The following is an 18,551-nucleotide window of genomic DNA, read 5'->3' as shown; positions in this document are numbered from 1 at the left end:
AAACAAAGGAAAGACTTGTAATAATACTTTCCCTCCATTTTATTCATAAAAAGCCACAGACATTTATTTACTCTCCGTCCCCACTCACATCAACCCACTACGACCTAGCCATTTTCAAAAATGACTCGTAATATTTTGTTCGTAAAACAGTATTGTCTATGCATTTACAAGATTTTTTTAATTTTTATTTTGTTATTAACTACATCATCGATGAGTAAAAAATAATGAAAATATATTTAAAATCTTAAAATATGTATTCCTCAGTAGGTATATTTTTTCCGGTGATTAAAAAATTACCGTGTATATTACGGAATATCACATAATTTTATTTTACAGTGTGGTTCTACTGCGGTGACACTATTTTGTCCCTTTCATTCTATTTTATAAAAACAGAGACAACAGTAAGTGTCAATACAAATCACAGCAGTCGACACCTATATACGAAATCTACTCGTAAAAACATTAATTATTGTCATGCATAATCTATGGTTATAAAACTTTTATTATGTACGTTCATAAAATATGCTAATTAACAATCACATGCTAAGCACACCTAAAAATCACATTAAATAAAAAAGGCAGTTTTACAAGATAAAATTATATCTTGTATTAATCATATTAAAAAATGAGAAAACAAATATAGAATGTCATGCATAGTGCAAAAGATAAAAAAACTCTGACTTACTATTTTTTTATAGTCTATAGGATTTTTTTTGTCTGTGCCCGAGGTTTTATTGTTTGGTAGTTAATGGATCTGTTGATTTCACTCCGATTGGTTAAATACACGTGACGTCATCGCAGCCAATTATCATTGGTCGTAATTTTTTTTTTTATTTACGACTTTTGGCAAAAATGAGTGAAATCTATAGGTATGTACGAATGTTTTGTTAAATACCGATTCACAATTAATTAGTAAATACCGTAACATCTGAAAATTTAATTCAAGACCGTAAAAATATTCGGCAATACAATCGATTGTTACCTCTCGAATGAAACACGACCCCAATAACCTTTGGTACAACTTTGAGATCATCAACGTCATGAATTTTTCTCAAAAATATTCACGGACACTAATATAATACACATGAAAGACCAAAGCAAGACAAACACAGCCCAGGCTATGTGCGAAAAAGGGCTCTTGTATTTATTAACAACACCTAGACCTAACAAATTTGTACAGTGCCGTCTCGCAGAAAGCACTAGAAATGTGGGCATCAGATATTGAATACCGGTTCCCGCATACGAGCCCGTAAACTTAATTAGAATACCGATATCCTCTAAGAAGTAGGTCAACAGTAGCGGCGGCGCGACTGTTATTATTGGGAACAGTAACTTTCTCAATATAATATTATACGATTCTAGACGCGTCGTATCCAAAAACAGACTTTGTAAATTATTTCTAAGGGTTATAGCTATAATTGGAAAGCTCGTGGAGAGCGTGAACACGGGAAATAGAGCTAAGAAATATTCGACTATTTCTAAAATTATATTTTCATTATCCGTTGGTACGAAATTGAGAGTGTATAGATCGCTCAGTTTGGCGAAAGCAAACGCACCGGTGAAGGCTAGAAGGAGGTAGAAGATGCTGATGAGGGCGTAGTCCAGAGCCAGATGGAGGCCGAGGCGGTTCTTGCCGCGGATGGGGCTGATGAGTCCGGGCAGCGAGTGGTGGCACATGAAGGAGTACACGCAGGCGCCGAACAGCGTGGGCATGCCCGTGAAGTCGAAGGCCGGAGGTTTACCCTGAGGCCCGTGACCGATAAGCAGGTAAATCGCCATTGATATCATAATCGCAAAAGCTGCAAAAGAACATGGGTTAAATAGTACATAATAAGTAAGTTAATTTAAAGTATTATCTTTTAGTTAATGTAAACAGTTTATATATATTGTACACATTTTTATAAGATTGATGCAGAAAAGATATAATCGTGTTTCATCGTAAACAACTTTTGTTAAAAACATCAATAACAACAAATTGATGATCTTTACTTTTTTGCGTTAAAAGCTACCTCTTAGTTTAGTTAACAACATACATAATTTAATACACTAAGCAAAATACATAATTACTGGTGTAAATGTTATTTTTTACTGAAGTAAAACGGCATATGCGGCCTATTTTCCTATATGGTTGAAACTTTAAGAGCCTCTCCTGAAAAGTTGTTAATTTGTACATAGGACCTTATTCGTAGGAGCCATCGAAATAACGTGTTTCTAGTAACATATGTAATTTTATAAATGGTTATATATTAACAAATAAATGATATGAAAGATTAAACACATTAGAATTATCGATGTTATTTATATTGTAAATAACTGATAATTATATTTATCTATATTATTATGGTAACTATGTACGTAAATAATCGATGGAAGAGAGCGATTTTGTCGTAAATCAAAATATCTAGTTTTACACAAGAGCCAAAAAACTCTTTCAAAAAATCATAACTCCTAAATTAATAAAGATAGGAAGTTGAACTTTGGAACATATTTCTATCAATCTAAACGTTATTTGATGCCGTTAATTTGTATGTACTAAAGTTACTACTTCATTGATTTTTTACTAGTTACAGCAATTGATGTTAACTTTTTTGGGCCAATTTTCGAGATACATTTTCGCTTTCTGCCGTCGATATAGAAGTTACAAAGATTGTCAACTAAGTGAACGTAATATGTTACACACATGGGTGGGGCTAGAATGCATTAAATATGGAAGTCTTAACCTAGATAGAACCGATTTTACACACTTTACTATCTATGGGAGTAAATTAGGTGTGGTTCAGCAATATCTATAGGTCCTAGTAAGAATATTCGTGAGAACGTTTTAGTAACTTAATCGACAAAATTTGTATTAGGATATGTAAAGCGGATTTAAAGTATACCAACAATTCTCATACAAATTTTGACAAATTTCCTCGATGGCGTAACGAAGGCGCGTGTCTTATTTCCTTAAAATTCCTGTATTTACATATATATCAGCTATAAATCGGCCAATTTTGAAATGAAAGAAACAAACAACTTACCGAGCCACCTCATGCCCGATGTAAACAGCTGGAGATACTTCGTCTTCTGCACATTAGAGAAGATGAATGGTCCAGTGACTGCGAAGAACGTCAACAACGCGACCCGGTAGCAGTCGAGGCGGGTGTACGCGTCTGGCGCTGTGGACGACACATTGAAACACGGCAGCGCGTCCCAATCTGTTGTGTTGCTTGCATTAGCTGGTACTGTTGAACTAATAAATAATTTTATTTTTATATATATAGATATTTATTCTTCCGATGAGGACATCGTAGACAGAAGCAAACTGTCTAGTGTAATGATTCATCTATCCATCTTAACATTCGCATTTATAACACTAGTATAAAGAATGAAATTGTATAAATCTCCCGACATTTATTCTTCGGGCATATTCTTATTCGAAACGGACATTGCTTAATTCAACATGGAGCATTGTTGTAGAGTATTTTATATAAAGATTTTGTCATCGTGTAGATCGTTCGGTCGACTAACATCTGACGTCACTTCAATGCAGTACCACTTGATTAAACAGAATGGAAACTAACAATGTCATAGCTAAATCATACACAACTGCATTTTATTATGTTCTGGCAGTATATTATGTGAATATATTACGTACTAGATGACGCCCGCGACTCCGTCCACGTTAGCCTACAGCCTGTTCTTCCCAAAACTAAGCCAAATATCATCAAGCTACGTTAAACCGTTCCAGAAATACCTTCAAACATCCATCCATCCAAACTTTCACATTTATAATATTAGTATTATTAGTTATAAAACCGAAATATAAGATACCTGGCTCTTCTTTATACAAAGATATTTACTATTTTTTATAGTAGATCTCATTTTAATTAAGTTTTTATTCGTGTAAGAATGAAAATAAAGAAATTTGTTGTCCAAAAGGGCGTCGAATCACAACAAAAGGTCTATTGTATTTACTGTTAACTACCGTTAACTATGTTCTAGGCTATAAATTTATAAACACTTAACTTATTTATTAGTACCGACGACATTTGATTCATTTAGGGTTCCGTTTCTAAACCCGGAAAACACGTTCACATATTCAATCGTCTCGCATACTAATTATTTAATTTCGGAACTTCCTTACTATTATAAAAATAACCGTTAATTTTTTATTCATAAATAAAATTAACTATTATTAAACGTATTCAGTAGATCGTTGATTTAAAACGTGCTTTAATAAAGTATCATAATTTCTTTACATACATAAAAACAACGTGTGTTCAAAGAAAGTCACGTATTGCTGAAACTGCACTAAAATTGTTAAGTGGTAGTCTTCTTACTAATATTATAAACTAGCTTTTACACGCGACTCCGTACGCGCGGAATAAAAAAAAATTGCACACAAGATAAAAAAGGTCCTATGTCCGTCTCCCTAGTTCTAAGCTATCTCCCCATCAATTTTCAGCTAAATCAGTTCGACCGATCTTGAGTTATAAATAGTGTAACTAACACGACTTTCTTTTATATATATAATAGATAGATGTGAATGTTTGTATGGATGGATGGATGTTTGTTTGAAGGTTTATTCGGAATGGCTCAATGGATCTTGATGAATTTTGGCACAAATGTAGAGCATAGGCCAATAATTAAGTTTTTTTTTAATTCCGTACAGACGGAGTAGCGGGCAAATGCTAGTAACATATAAATATTAATGATTTCTTTTATTAATACTCACCATACAATATCCATCATAGATTTGGCTACTGCAGCTGAATATATTGAAAGATCTCCATACAAATATACACATAAAGTGCAGTAAAACATTGTGCGTCCACTTTTATTGAGGAATAGGTTTGCCATTTCTCCCAGTTCTACTCTTTTATCCAGACTGTAATATCTGGAGGGGATTGATTCACCGCACACAAGAGGGTCCTCCAGTTCACCGTAATGGTGCTGTGAGGAACTCGGCTCTTCATCTGATTCATGATCTTGGATCTACAGAAAATAGGAATATCAATTCAGTATCATTTCATTGTTACTTACGATGAGTGTCTAATGTACAATAATATATAGTCCTCTCTTGGTTGCTGGGATTCTTTGGAGAGTTGGGTTGGCTGGAGTGAATCCAGATCCTGCTCACACGCAAAATACGCGCCAGTCGTGGAGTTGCGGAAATCGAGCCCTTACAACTAACTATAGCCTTCTCTCATTCTCATTAAAAAAATATAAATAACAATATGTTTTTGGACAGTTGTTTAAGCAGATGGAACTCAATAATGATAAATACAGATATAATTTTTATTGCCACATAATATCCTCATCCAGTAGTAATGATTTTAATGATAGCTACATCTATTATCATAAATGTTAAGGCACACTCGTAAACTGTGTGTTCCCTACACCAACCCGACTATAACACAGCTATTCAAGCAGGGCTGTACTGGGAGAATGAAGAGGTACATTGTCTAAATCTTACATCAATAATATACTTACACTATTCCTTTTAATGAATTGTAATCTTTTCCATTTAAATACAGCATTAGCACATGCCAAAGTCTCTATAACATATGTTGCGTTCATAAAGCTCATGAATGCAAGAAAGAGAAGAGATATTGTACTGAGTCCCCATCCTGCTCTAGCAAATGCAGCAGGTAGTGTAAGAGCTCCAGTGCCCACAATCAAATTAAATATATAAATTAACCCCACCTGAAATATAAAGTTTAATAAATTCAAAATTGTTATTTTTAATATTTTTTGAATATGTAATTTATTTAATTAGGTTATACTAGGATCAACAATATTGATATGAAGTATAATTTCAAAATTAGTTCCTAATTGGTATTAACATAATGTTTCTATGTTTTTATACCACAATATGGTCCTAAACTACTGGACAAATTTTAATGAAACTTTGGTAGGGTATTCTTAGGTAATGTGTTATTTTGATTACAGATTATTTAGATAAATAAGAGAGAAAGGCCCAGGTCCTGGTGTACTTATTCAAATTAGGTTCCCGCCTCCTCTCTTTGTCAATGTACAGTAGTTGTAAATTTTTAATAATACAAAGAAAATGTTGCATTCGAATATGTAAGAACAAAGAAACAAATTTACTGAAGTTACCAAACTATCAATAAAAGTTATGAAATAAATTTCAATAGCGTAGAGACCCAGTGTTTTATATACTTATACCGTATGGTAACTTTTTAATACAATACATACCCAAACAGAATATTGATCCCCAGTCTCAGTTACAGGCATTCTAAATAATCTTCTTACACCTAGTAAACGACGCAACATTTCATATAGTTAATTAAAAACATATCGCATCGATGTACAGTAAAAAAATGCAAAGAAATCTATAGAAAGCACGTTATTAAATGATGATAATGAAGCGGATGATCAACTTAAGCTAATTTTGATCGATAAATTTCCTCTTATTGGTTGAATTGAACTGTTGTGACAAATGTCTAACGTCAATGTCATTTAACTTTTTTTAAACAACGGCAATTACGACGAATATTATTCAGCCACTTAGATTTATTACAGAAAATAGTTTGATAATTGTAAAAATCATAACGTTCTGTACTTATAAAAAGCAACAGCATTATGTTTCTTAAAAAATAATCTATCCTCAAAAGATATAACCTGTATTTTTACTGCAGGATTACAATTTATCCTACCTTTATCACTAGAAATTCTCTAAATCTAGCGTTTACTGTCCTGTGCTTCCTAAACAATTATTGTTTAGGAAGCACAGGACAGTAAACGCTTCTAATAATACTCTGGGGACACACCTTAGAATGAAATTTATACATACTATTACTAGATAAACTCGGCACCCGCTTTAATGTAAAATCAAATAAATAATCAAATATGGTACTCTTCCACAATTTTGAATTACACTTCCACCACAATCTTTAATGTCCCAAAGTTTACTGGCTCAAAAGGAGAGTAAAATTTTTCGCTAGTATACAAGTATGTTAGTATGTTGCTTTGTATGTATGCCTGGTCAAAACTCATAGTAATAGAAAAATAAGTAAAAATCAAGCAAAAAACTTACACTTACACTTACATATCACTTACAGTTGGTAAAAAGGCTTAAAATAATAATGCTCTTAATATATGATATTTTTTTTGTTTTTTACTACATTTTGTTTTTATCTTTTTGTATGAAAATAATCATACTCTATTTTTATTTAACCCCTTTTGTTAAAATACTAACAAAACATATCTTAAAACTGAATCATTGTGAAAAATATGGTTAATTACAATTGAAATTATTAGGGTTAATGCATTCAAGCGTTCTTGTTAGCTAGAAACACAAAATACAGGGCTATATTCGTACATTTAGGACTGTTTATTACCTATTTAACATCCAAATTGATTAACTCATTATTACGGCATGGTTTGTTTCATAGCCATTAAATTGTTCAAGCATGTCGTAGCATTTCATCAAAAAACATAACTTGAGCCGTATCTATACAGTTAACTTATAGCCTATAGAGAATACTTATTGGTATGGCGTATGAGTACGGTATTAATGTGACTATACTACATTCAATACTTAGTTATGGATACTAAATTGCTATAACCCGACTATAGCAAAAAGTCACATTTGTGTATGTTCTGACATGAAATCATCGACCATCTTGAGTTAGTGTAGTTTCGTAACACTTCGTGAGAACCCCGACGACGAAATCATTCCATCCAGCCGTCGAAGCCGTGTTCTCGGGGGTTTGGGATTGTGATTTTGTATAAATCTATGTAGTTATTGTGCCAACAACTATACAAAACGAAGGTATGAACATATATTTTGTATTTTTCGCTAAGTACTTCCCAAAACCTTTGTCGATCATATTTAGCATTTATGGCATCGCTTTCTCAGGCATAATTTTTGTCTCGCTCTAACACGCGGTACGTCACCATCGCATTTATTTTCCATCCTTCTCTATCTAGTAATATAACACCGTTGTGCTCGATCGTGTCACGTAAGAATTTTGTATTTTCTCTAGCACAAATTATATATTTCACTTACATTTTGAGTTTCATATGAAGTGTTACCGCAAATATTCAAGTTGTTGTATTGAATTCGGTTGCAAACGCTTAATTTGGTCGATAATAGGTCGTGTTAACTTTCACTCTAAGTATAGATAGGTATATTGTAGATAAATATACGTAGCATAGATATATGTATATAGAGTCTGTAGATATTCAACATCGAGTCTCAAGGCCGAAATACACAAATACTAATGTACCTATACGTACCTGCTGTTCGAAGAATAATTCTATAGTTCCAATAGAAATTTAAGATACTAATATTATCATTGTGGAGCTTAGTTATATCAAGTGTGATTTCGACGAACATGGAGAGGCGAAGTCGTCAAACTTCAATCCGATTCCAATGGTTATACATTTCAAGATACATTCTTATCGCATCAGTAAACGACGCAATTTCATGTCTGCTTTATAATTACCTGTGCCACTTGGCAACAACACCGCATGCAGAAATATAAAGGTGTACTATGATGGAGCACTAAAGAATAACCTCAAAATAAGCTTTTACTATCTGTGATAATTTCGATCGATGGATATTACGATCAACCGCGGCGAGTTAGTTAAGGTGCGACTTGTGAAGTGTAAACGTTAAAATGGTGTCACTTTTGTTGGTGCAGATAACTAAATCGTCACGAGCTATCTGCTAAGCTGCTCCAAAGGATCTGCCGAGCCCGCATTATCTGTGATATACAGCTCAGCCTCTCGTCCGTCCTATAAGGTGGGTTCTTAAGTTTTCTTACTGGAATATTTTTTTATGATTTCAAAACAGTGAAGATACTTAAATGTTGCCATAATACATCTAGTTAGTGACTATTTATAAACAATATTACGTTTTTAGATTGTATACTTGCAGAAAATGTTAACAAGTGAATTTTGGTGGGCAGTTTGATTATGTAGAGTTATTTATTATTTTGTAGGGCTGGGCCAATTGGGGCAAGGAGGCGCATCCACAGCAGCTAAGCGGTGATCTCACCCTGCCCTCTGCCATAGAGGCGTTAAACACTGCTACCTGCTTTTTGACTGCATCACTACGAACCATTGTTACTTAGTCTTTAATCGAAACAATATGCAATCTGTGAAAATAAGTATAATTCTAGGTGGATATTGTAGAAAATTATTCTATTTATAAATAATTGTCTGATGTCTAATGTTTCTGTAATATTATGTGTTCCACATTTAATTAAGGATAATTGTTACTCCAATATTGATACTGTTACCGAACCAATGCAATGTAAAAACTCCACCTTAATGTTGGTGGTGAACACAAATAAATTTGGTGCTTGTAAGCGAGTCGAAGAGAATGAAAGTCAGCAAGTTAGTGTAAAAATGGTAGATAATAATATTTATAATGTAGAATTTGTTGATAGTATCCAACAAAACCAAATGATTGGCGATATGCCTAACTACTGCATTCCTTTAACGATTAACGCCATAACAGTCCAGGGTATCTCATACAGTGACCCGTATTTCAGTAGCTTTAACTTAAAATATAAGATGGCGTTGGGAGCGCCAGAATATATGAACAAGTCTGATTACGCTTTTAAATCCTCAGTTTGTATTATACATGAACCTTGCATGGATAAGACGCAACTACTTAATGAAAAAGCTTTTCGTCTAAGCAAAACGAAAACTCGAATGATTACTTGTGACAACAAGTTTGTTGAAGCAAAAAATGACAATAACACATCGAAAGTTGATGGTCAATCTACTTCGAAGCGAGCAATGAGAACATTTGCGAATGGTGATCTCACATTTGATGCGATGCTAGAACTAGTGGACAGTGAACAGAAGATCATAACCGATTTGAAGAAAAGTCACCAAGTTGACTCGTGGGGAGTTCCTCGACGTTTCCGACTGTGCGGTGGCGGGGAAAGCTCTTTGAATGCAGCGGCTGGATGGGGCAGTCCACCCTCATCTAATAATGGTAAGAAATGTTTATTTACAAACTAAAATATTAACTTTCCAGTTTTGCCAAAATTTACATTAAAATTTTGGAGATAGGCTCATAGATGTATGAAATGACACACAAAAGTTATTGTGCAATACACTTAAAAAAAACTCACAATAATTTTGTCAAAAGCTAGTGATATTGCAAAATTAAGTATGGAAAATTTTAATTTTATGAAATGCCATAATAATTGTATTAAATTTTTTGTTCTAATTTATAAATTGAAAATATGATATTGGTTTCAAAAACATTGCTATTATCTTTCAAACATAAATGGTCTGAACACTATGTAAGATTGACAATGGTACAGTAGTTGTAAGATTTGCATATGTGAAACAGTAACCAAATAAAAATAAAAGATATATGATAAATATGAATTTTCCACAACTGCACGGAATTTTAGCTTATAAGAATTTCTTTAGAATTCACTATAATCAACTAAGATTAAATTAACCTTAATTTTGAGTTGTTTGCATTTAATTTTTTTAATGCTGATACTAAATCAGATTTTAATAACCATGGTAGAACTTTGTGTCCCATCTCCAGCTGGCAATTGGGGTGGCAATTCCAGTGGCCAAACAAACAATGGGACAAACAATACCCAGCAATGGAACAATACGGCGCAACGGCCGCCAACATCACAAGCTGATTGTAAGTTTTTATTCAATATAATATTCCTTAAAATAAAGTTGAACATATTTTTATATTATATGTTATTTTATAGTGAACAGCAACAAGAGTAATGGAAACCAAATGCCACCTACGAATGTATCTACAGCCCAAGGTTGGCAGAACTCTGGCCCAAATATGCAAAATGCTCCACCCAATAACAATGGTGCACCTGCAAGCAATGGTATAAACATTTGACAAACATATTTGGTCAAACATTACTTATGAGATAATTTTAAAAACACACTATGTTTTAGGTACAAATAATGGAGGTAATGGAAACAATGGAGCTAATAATCCGTCTAATCCATCTGCCAATTCAAATGGGCCATCTGTAACCAATGGTAATAATGGCAATAATGGTAACAGCACATCATCAGCTAAGATTGAACAGCTTAACTCCATGAGAGAGGCTTTATTCAGCCAGGATGGCTGGGGTGGTGTAAGTACATTGATTTATAGCCAATTTCATAGTCTAGTATAAGCTGCCTTTGTATGTAATTTTAATTTTAGATAGTCCCAGATTTATAAAAATTTATGCAATTTAACCTTGCTTTGTTTCTTGTTGTTTTATAGGCAAACTGGTTTTTGTTTGTTTATTATATGAACACCTGCATTAAACATAGTACTGCTTGCAACCATGTATTTAATTTAAAAAAAAAAATTTTTGTTATTGAGATGTTCTTTTGTTACAGCAACATGTGAATCAAGACACCAACTGGGATGTTCCTGGATCTCCGGAGCCAGGGTCAAAAGTTGAACCTACTGCTGGGGGACCGCCTCCATGGAAGCCTAACATTAACAATGGTGCATTCCTGGGAACAGACTTGTGGGAGGCCAATTTGAGGAATGGAGGGCAACCCCCACCACAACCAGTCGCTAAGACCCCATGGGGACATACACCTACAACCAACATTGGTGGTACTTGGGGTGAAGATGATGATGCTGCAGATTCTGCCAATGTTTGGACTGGGCCTCCACCGCCACAGCAGTGGCCGGCCGGGCCTCCGCAACACGCACAGCAATGGGGTGTGCCAAAGAAAGACGATTGGAATGCCTGGGGCGAGCCCCATAGACCGTCTGATCCTAGATTGGATCCTCATCGTACGCAAGATCCTCGACAGCAAGCCTCAGACCCGAGACATGATCTCCGCGGGGGCATCTCAGGCAGACTTAATGGTGACATGTGGAGTCAGCATCACCAACACACAGGTGGTCCTAGCAAGATGATGACATCCGCTGGAGTCAATCAGTGGGGCTCACAGGTAAATAAGTATAAACTTTATTATTTCAGTAATTTTTTATTGCAAGTAACTAGGTAAAGGATGGAAAGTTCTAATGTTTATTGATTTCTATTGGTATATGGCTATGATGGTCATAAGTTGTGTCAATTGATCTGAAAAAAAAAAAACATCTTTAGTCAATAAAGACAATGGTTATGTCTTGAATTGATGTCATGTATAAACTTTTGTTGTCTCAACTTTTACAATATACAATAATAGATTTCAATTATGTGTTACTAATATATTTTTAATAATGTCTGATTAATGTGATTATGATCTATGAGTTAACATTTACTGATGATTAATAAAATGGACATGATAGTTCTTGTTTTTAATGTTCATTTAAATGTCTATTTTAATTTGTGCTCCCAATATAATTAGTTCAAAAAAACATTCTTATTGTACTCTTTATATACGTTTGTATTCATTCTTGGATTTATTTTTTATGTAGTAAAGCAATCTATGGTATAGTATATAGATCTATATGGTAGAGTTGTATGTTTTCGAATATTTTTTTCTCAGTTATGAATATCTGAGAAAGATATTTCTTTGAGAAACATCTAGAAGAACTCATGTTTGACACATGTTTTTCTATACCAATCAAAACAATGTAAATCAACATATAAAATTGCCATTAAAAATAATTCCATTGTTTGCTAACATTGGGAATAGAAATTAATTTGCTGAAGTATTAACAATCTTTGGTTTTACATCCACTGTTAGTTATAAGAAAATTTGTTACTAAGCAAATTTTTTTACTTTTTTATCTAATGTTAGTATTTTTTTTTGCTAGGGTCCTAAAGATCCAATCAAAGCGACAGGATGGGAGGAACCTTCACCGCCAGCTGCACGTCGCGGATTTGATGATGGTACATCACTATGGGCACAGCGGGGCAGTATAGGTGGAATGCAAGGCCGTGGGGCACCGCAAGGACCCCCAGTGCAAAGGATCCCACCAACTCCTACCAAGCCGGACGCAGTCTGGAGCGCACACACACAGCGCAATGGTTCCTGGGAGGAACCTCATACACCCGGGTGGCCGGACCGCGATGTGGCCGGCTGGCCTGATGCATCTGGCCCGGGTCTCTGGCCGGTGCCGAAGCCTAAACCTGCATGTCCCGGAGGAGGGTGGCCCGATGATATCGGCGAGTGGGGCGGACCGAAACTGCCCCAGAGTGGCCCGCTCGGCAAGCAAATACCCAAAGAAATGGTGTGGAACAGCAAGCAGTTCAGGTATTTTTAGTTTTCCTAAGTTTGAATATTACTTCTATCTTGCAACACTTTAAATAAACATGCTATGAGATATGTAAATACAGTTTAGGGGAACAAATTAAGCTTTTATTTGTATGAAAAATAAGTTACAAATTATTTCTAATAAAATATGTTGTCACAGATACTTGGTGGATCTTGGATACAAGAAGGAGGAAGTGGAAGCGGCTCTACGTAGCCGCGACATGAACACCGAAGAAGCTCTGGAACTGCTGACGGCCGCTCGCAGCGAGACCTGGCGTCGCGACGATCACTTCCACCACACTTCCTTCCAGCCGCCATCCGTACCCGCGGTATCGCCTGCTGTCGTGCAGAAGATGTTGAACCAACCGCCGCCACAGCCTGTGCAGCATCATCATTCCTACAACCCTAACAGGTCAGTACAACCAAGGTAAAAGTGGTATTTAAAGAAAAATATATACAAATCAATAGCTAGAAGTATTTCTGGAAAAACACGTTTCGCATGTCGCAAGACAACTTTATTTATTCATATTGTACAGTTCCAATTTACTTTATCTCACAATTATTGCAAAATAATTAAAAAATGAAAAAGCGTTATGGCCTTGTCGGAGGAAGTCGGAGCTTTTTTTGTACATAATTTACGCGCTGAATTAAAACGAGATATACGAACAAACTACTTGATATTTTATAGTCGAGTCCTGTAACTTTTAAAATTACTATGTTGTTTTACAAGTTTGGGCAGTGGAAATTCAGTTATACTGAAATGTATATTGGTTGTGCAGTGGCAGTAGTAACAGCGGACAGCCAAGCACTGCGCAGCTGCGCATGCTGGTGCAGCAGATTCAGATGGCAGTGTCTGCTGGCTATCTCAACCACCAGATCCTCAACCAGCCCCTCGCGCCGCAGACCCTCGTGCTCCTCAATCAGCTCTTACAGCAGGTTTGATCATACACCAAAATATAACAAAAAATTATATTCAGTAGTTGTTAAGTGAAATACATCCACAGTAAAACTAAATTTAAAAAATCTAACAATTTCAATAGATTTTTTTTTACACAGAAGTGATAAAGATACTCGAGAAAATTAATTATTTAATCTTTAGAATTATGTTTACATTTTTTATAATACAGAATCTATAAATAAATACGTATACTTGTGTAAAAGAATGTCATTTGAAATTTATACAAGGTCTATTATTGGGTTAAGGATTTCTTGTAATTTTTGAGATTTTATTATACTATCAAACAATGGTCCAATATAATTATTTTGAACCTGAGATAAAATTAAGTATTTCAAAGTCTGTCTTTGTTAAAACTTATAAACTACATGCCAGTTTATAATAAATGTTAAATAATTGTTAGATCAAAGTGCTGCAGCAGTTGGTGCAGCAACACACCCTCGCACTGTCGAAGGGCAACTCCACCCTCGCGGTGCAGTACTCGGTGCAAATAAGCAAGGCCAAACAACAGATTACAGCATTGCAGGTCAGTTTGATATATTTTGTGATAAATCTTTGTAATTTAGTGTTTAACCTTTTTATCTCCTTTTGTTCTTAGTGTTTTTTGACACAAAATTTGTATATTGATACAACTTGTGGGATAATAAAACAACTAAAATATTCATCATAAAAATTGTTATGTTGTCAATGAAAAGGACGAATACACATTTTTTAATTTTTGCAGGATTTTTCGCAAAGTAAATAAAAAGTATCTTTCAAAATTTGTGTTGTACGAATCATCATACATAAGTGTTGCAATTTTCGTTTTAATCCTTGTGTAAACTTTAACATGTCATTTTGTTGTTTAGAACCAAATAGCGACGCAGCAGGCGCTGTACATGAAGCAGCAGGCGGGCGGCGCCGACCTGTTCAAACAGAACCACGATCCTCTCAATCATCTGCAAAACAACTTCAATGAGATCAGCATCAGCAAGGACTCGCAGTCTGTAAGTTACAACTATCTACACTATGGATTAGCTATGGACTAGCTGTCGCCCGCGACTCAATCCGCGCGCAGTTAAAAAAAAATGGGGGGGGGTATGAAAAATAGATGTTGGCCGATTCTCAGACCTACTGAATTTGCTCACAAAGTTTCATGAGAATCGGTCCAGCCGTTTCGGAGGAGTTCAAGTTCGAACCCCGTGACACGAGAATTTTATATAATACATTAGATTACCAGAGTGATTTCGTTGCCTATATTTTCTAGCAATTTTCGACATAATGATTGGTTTTTGACGCGAACATTCTGATTTAAAATGCATAGTGTTTTTTTTTTGCTTTAATTTACAAATCAATTTTGTGTCACCTCAGTATACTTCTAGCTGTATGTGTACTTAAAGTTAGTATTTATGTTTAGGCGTACGGTGCGAGTGGCAACCAGCAGTCCCGGCTGACTCAGTGGAAGCTGCCGCTGCTGGAGAAGGACGGCGAGGGCTCGGAGTTCAGCCGCGCGCCCGGCACCGCAAAGTCCGCTACTAGCCCGCCGCTCAACCAGCTCGGCTTGCAGCCGGACTCGTCAGTACTCAACATTACTAAACATCTTTTTTTACATTAATGACCACGATAATATTAATTGCCGTACTCAGAGTTGTTTAAAGCTTACTTAAACAGAACATTAGTATAGATTTTTCATACTAAATCTACGATTTATGACTCTGGTTGCTGCGGTAATTGTCATTAACCGACATATTATAAAACATACGTCTGTTCCATTGTGATTGTCTAAATGCCTTGATCAATTTAGAAGTGTCACGCGATTTGAATTTTTCTTGTAAAAATAGGTTCTTGGTTTTTAAATTAATTGTTATTGTACTAGGACATGGGGTGTGGGGCGCAGCTCGGAGGGTTGGGGCGACAGTGGTGCGGACGTCGCGGACGGCAAGGACGCGTGGGGCACACACGCCGTGCACCAGCCCGTCTATGACCTCGTGCCAGAGTTCGAACCCGGCAAGCCCTGGAAGGTAAAAAAATCTGTTAATAAAACTTGTTTGCCATTAAAAAATTTTATGTTGAAAAAAAAATTTACGGTTATTTAACTTACAAAAGGGTAATCAAATGATGAAGAACGTCGAGGATGATCCTGCGATGACCCCGGGCTCCGTGGTCCGCTCGCCGTTGTCTCTCGCGACCATCAAGGACTCCGACATGCTGGGCGGCAAGACTTCGCCCCCGGGCAGCGAGCGCTCCCTCTCTTCTTCCACCTGGAGCTACGCCCCTCCGGTGTCCAACTCTAGCGCTACCGGGGCAGGACTGAAGTCCGACGCCTGGGGTACCAAGCCGAGGCCCGCGCCCGCCGGAATCAAAGCCTGGCCTCAGCATGTTAACCAAAGAGTGCTGCCCACATGGCAGGCCTCTACTTGGCTGCTCTTGAAGAATCTTACAGCACAGGTAAGTTAAACATTATTGAATTCATTCAGTGAAGTCACCTCAAATGGATTTTTTAAAATTTTCTGAAAATATTATTTTTACAAAGTAACTTAGTATGTATGTACGTGTACACAGATTGATGGATCAACGCTGAAGACATTATGCGTCCAGCACGGTCCTCTGCAGAACTTCCACTTGTACTTGAACCAGGGCCTCGCCCTCGCACGTTACTCCACCCGTGAGGAGGCTGCTAAGGTAAGTGTACAATGTAAAAATATCAATACAATACGCCATTAAAAATTAAAATATAGATCCTAGTTATTCTGTAACTTACCAAAACAAAGAGAGCTTGAGGGATCGTTGGCTGAGTTGTGTTTGACATTCGCAGGCGCAGATGGCTCTGAACAACTGCGTGCTGAGCAACACGACGATATTCGCTGAGAACCCCGCCGAGTCCGAGGTGCAGATGATCTTACAGCACTTGGGCTCGGGCGGCGGTGGAGCATGGCGCGGCGGCGCCGGCGGCGGCGGCAAGGACGGCTGGGGCTACCCCGCGCTCTGGCCAGACCAGCACGACCAGCGCGCCACGCCCTCCTCGCTCAACTCCTTCCTGCCCCCTGACCTGCTCGGCGGCGAGTCCATCTAAAGCGGCATCGCCCTACGCACGAAGCATTCACTGAGTATCCGGCGATTTAGTGAGGTTAATGTATTTAATCAAATATCCTAATCTTATAGTTGATGTACAAAATGATGCGGGACGGGACTCCGAGTATTGCTAATTGTTTGTGTAGACAAAACCCTTGTTAATTGTTAAGGAGTTCCGTCTCCGCGGCGAGCGACATCCCGAGCGATAGTCGCCTCACCGACGTCTTAGGTGTCTAGTTTTAATTACGCTTCGCCGTCCCCCGTACGGGGACGGACTTATTTTATTCGCCTAGTCAGATCGTATCGGCCGCTTCGAGTCGCCGACGCGACTCGAAGCGATCGCTGTAGCAAACTGTCCACAATTCTATTATCTACTGTGTCGTAAGTGTTCATGTAGACTTAGTGTACATAAGAATTATACATATACAACGGCAGACATATAATGTATCGACGGTTATTGTACCTATATGAATGAAATATGTTAGGTTATGTCGAGGCGGGCTAAAGCGTGGGTGAAACTCAACCGGCCCGCTCGCTGTTCTATGTCGTTGTGTCGTACGCGCAGCAGCGCCGCACCGCACGTACGGCAGCGCCGCACCGCACGTACGGCAGCGCCGCACCGCACGTACGGCAGTGCCGCACCGCACGTACGGCAGCGCCGCACCGCACGTACGGCAGCGCCGCACCGCACGTACGGCAGCGCCGCACCGCACGTACGGCAGCGCCGCACCGCACGTACGGCAGCGCCGCACCGCACCGCTGCGGTTGCGCTCGCACTCGCGCCCGCGCCCGAGCCGCGCTCCTGTAATTACCAAATAACGTAAGGTATCGGATATAGAGTAGTTGCGTCGCGGGCTACCTCAGTCACTCGTCCCGTGGCCTTATTTTAGTGTGTATTTATTTTTTGTTGCGCTCGGGGGCTGTTGCTGTTTCGCCCTACGAGCTGTTGCGTTCCGAGTTTCTTTCGTGTTTTTTTTTTATTTTTTATTATTAATATTATTTAGTATTCGAGCATTACTGAGCGTATTATAATTATTTATTCTGTTTTTGAATTCTCAATCGCGATGAGCCCTCGTTTTCCATAAGTGATATTTGATCCAGCAATAAGCGTGTATTTGCATTTCGGACTGTATCGTATGTTTTTAAAATTAGTTTGTAATGCATGTTACAAAATGAAGGAATGAGATTGATGGTGCGGTGCACATGCGCCCGCTGAGCCCGCTGAGCCCGCTCAGCCAGCTCGGCCCGCTCGGCCCGCTCGGACAGACGCAAGGCAATCCGTTATCCTGTGATGTAAAGTATCTTGCCTAATGTAAGGATAATGTATTTAGTTGTGGAGTAGCAGAGGCCCCCGCCTCCGCCTCACCTGACGTTT

General features: G+C 37.5%; 2 protein-coding genes across 4 annotated transcripts; one reads left to right on the top strand and one right to left on the bottom strand.

Moving 5' to 3' along the window:
- Positions 1 to 703: 703 nt before the first annotated feature.
- LOC106718081 (transmembrane protein 104 homolog) lies at positions 704 to 6,424 on the bottom strand. Its single transcript, XM_045679689.1, has 5 exons — positions 6,202 to 6,424; positions 5,476 to 5,688; positions 4,718 to 4,977; positions 3,021 to 3,232; positions 704 to 1,799 (listed from the first exon to the last, which is right to left on the bottom strand). Exons 1-5 carry the CDS (start codon positions 6,277 to 6,279, stop codon positions 1,039 to 1,041), a joined length of 1,524 nt encoding a protein of 507 aa, XP_045535645.1. The 5' UTR covers positions 6,280 to 6,424; the 3' UTR covers positions 704 to 1,038.
- A 1,090-nt stretch (positions 6,425 to 7,514) lies between these two features.
- On the top strand, positions 7,515 to 17,793 carry LOC106718207 (protein Gawky). 3 transcript variants are annotated; one of them, XM_014512227.2, is made up of 17 exons: positions 7,515 to 7,780; positions 8,655 to 8,755; positions 8,955 to 9,961; positions 10,532 to 10,636; positions 10,710 to 10,838; positions 10,912 to 11,096; positions 11,350 to 11,919; positions 12,731 to 13,170; positions 13,331 to 13,582; positions 13,950 to 14,106; positions 14,529 to 14,651; positions 14,974 to 15,111; positions 15,522 to 15,679; positions 15,981 to 16,125; positions 16,211 to 16,552; positions 16,667 to 16,786; positions 16,920 to 17,793. In XM_014512227.2, the coding sequence occupies exons 3-17, from the start codon at positions 9,178 to 9,180 to the stop codon at positions 17,175 to 17,177; spliced, it is 3,906 nt and encodes a 1,301-aa protein (XP_014367713.2). In that variant the 5' UTR covers positions 7,515 to 7,780; positions 8,655 to 8,755; positions 8,955 to 9,177; the 3' UTR covers positions 17,178 to 17,793. The 3 variants fall into 3 exon arrangements, with proteins under 3 accessions (XP_014367713.2, XP_014367714.2, XP_014367715.2); XM_014512228.2 differs by lacking the exon at positions 7,515 to 7,780 and adding an exon at positions 7,936 to 7,970; XM_014512229.2 differs by lacking the exon at positions 7,515 to 7,780 and adding an exon at positions 8,147 to 8,386.
- The last annotated feature ends 758 nt before the right edge of the window (positions 17,794 to 18,551 follow it).

This window comes from Papilio machaon, chromosome 10 (genome assembly GCF_912999745.1).
Source record: "Papilio machaon chromosome 10, ilPapMach1.1, whole genome shotgun sequence".
In the NCBI taxonomy this organism is placed as follows: Eukaryota; Metazoa; Arthropoda; class Insecta; order Lepidoptera; family Papilionidae; genus Papilio; species Papilio machaon.
The sequence above is the reverse complement of the archived record's forward strand: the minus strand, read 5'-3'. Positions and strand labels throughout refer to the sequence as shown.

Coding starts and splice junctions, on each gene's coding strand:
- LOC106718081 (XM_045679689.1), bottom strand. CDS start 6,279: ATGTTGCGTCGTTTACTAGGTGTAAGAAGATTATTTAGAATGCCTGTA. Junction 5,689..6,201: donor GGGATCAATATTCTGTTTGG/GTATGTATTGTA, acceptor TTTATATTTCAG/GTGGGGTTAATTTATATATT. Junction 3,233..4,717: donor TCTATGATGGATATTGTATG/GTGAGTATTAAT, acceptor ATTATTTATTAG/TTCAACAGTACCAGCTAATG.
- LOC106718207 (XM_014512227.2), top strand. CDS start 9,178: ATGTCTAATGTTTCTGTAATATTATGTGTTCCACATTTAATTAAGGAT. Junction 11,097..11,349: donor GCCAGGATGGCTGGGGTGGT/GTAAGTACATTG, acceptor CTTTTGTTACAG/CAACATGTGAATCAAGACAC. Junction 14,107..14,528: donor TCAATCAGCTCTTACAGCAG/GTTTGATCATAC, acceptor AATAATTGTTAG/ATCAAAGTGCTGCAGCAGTT.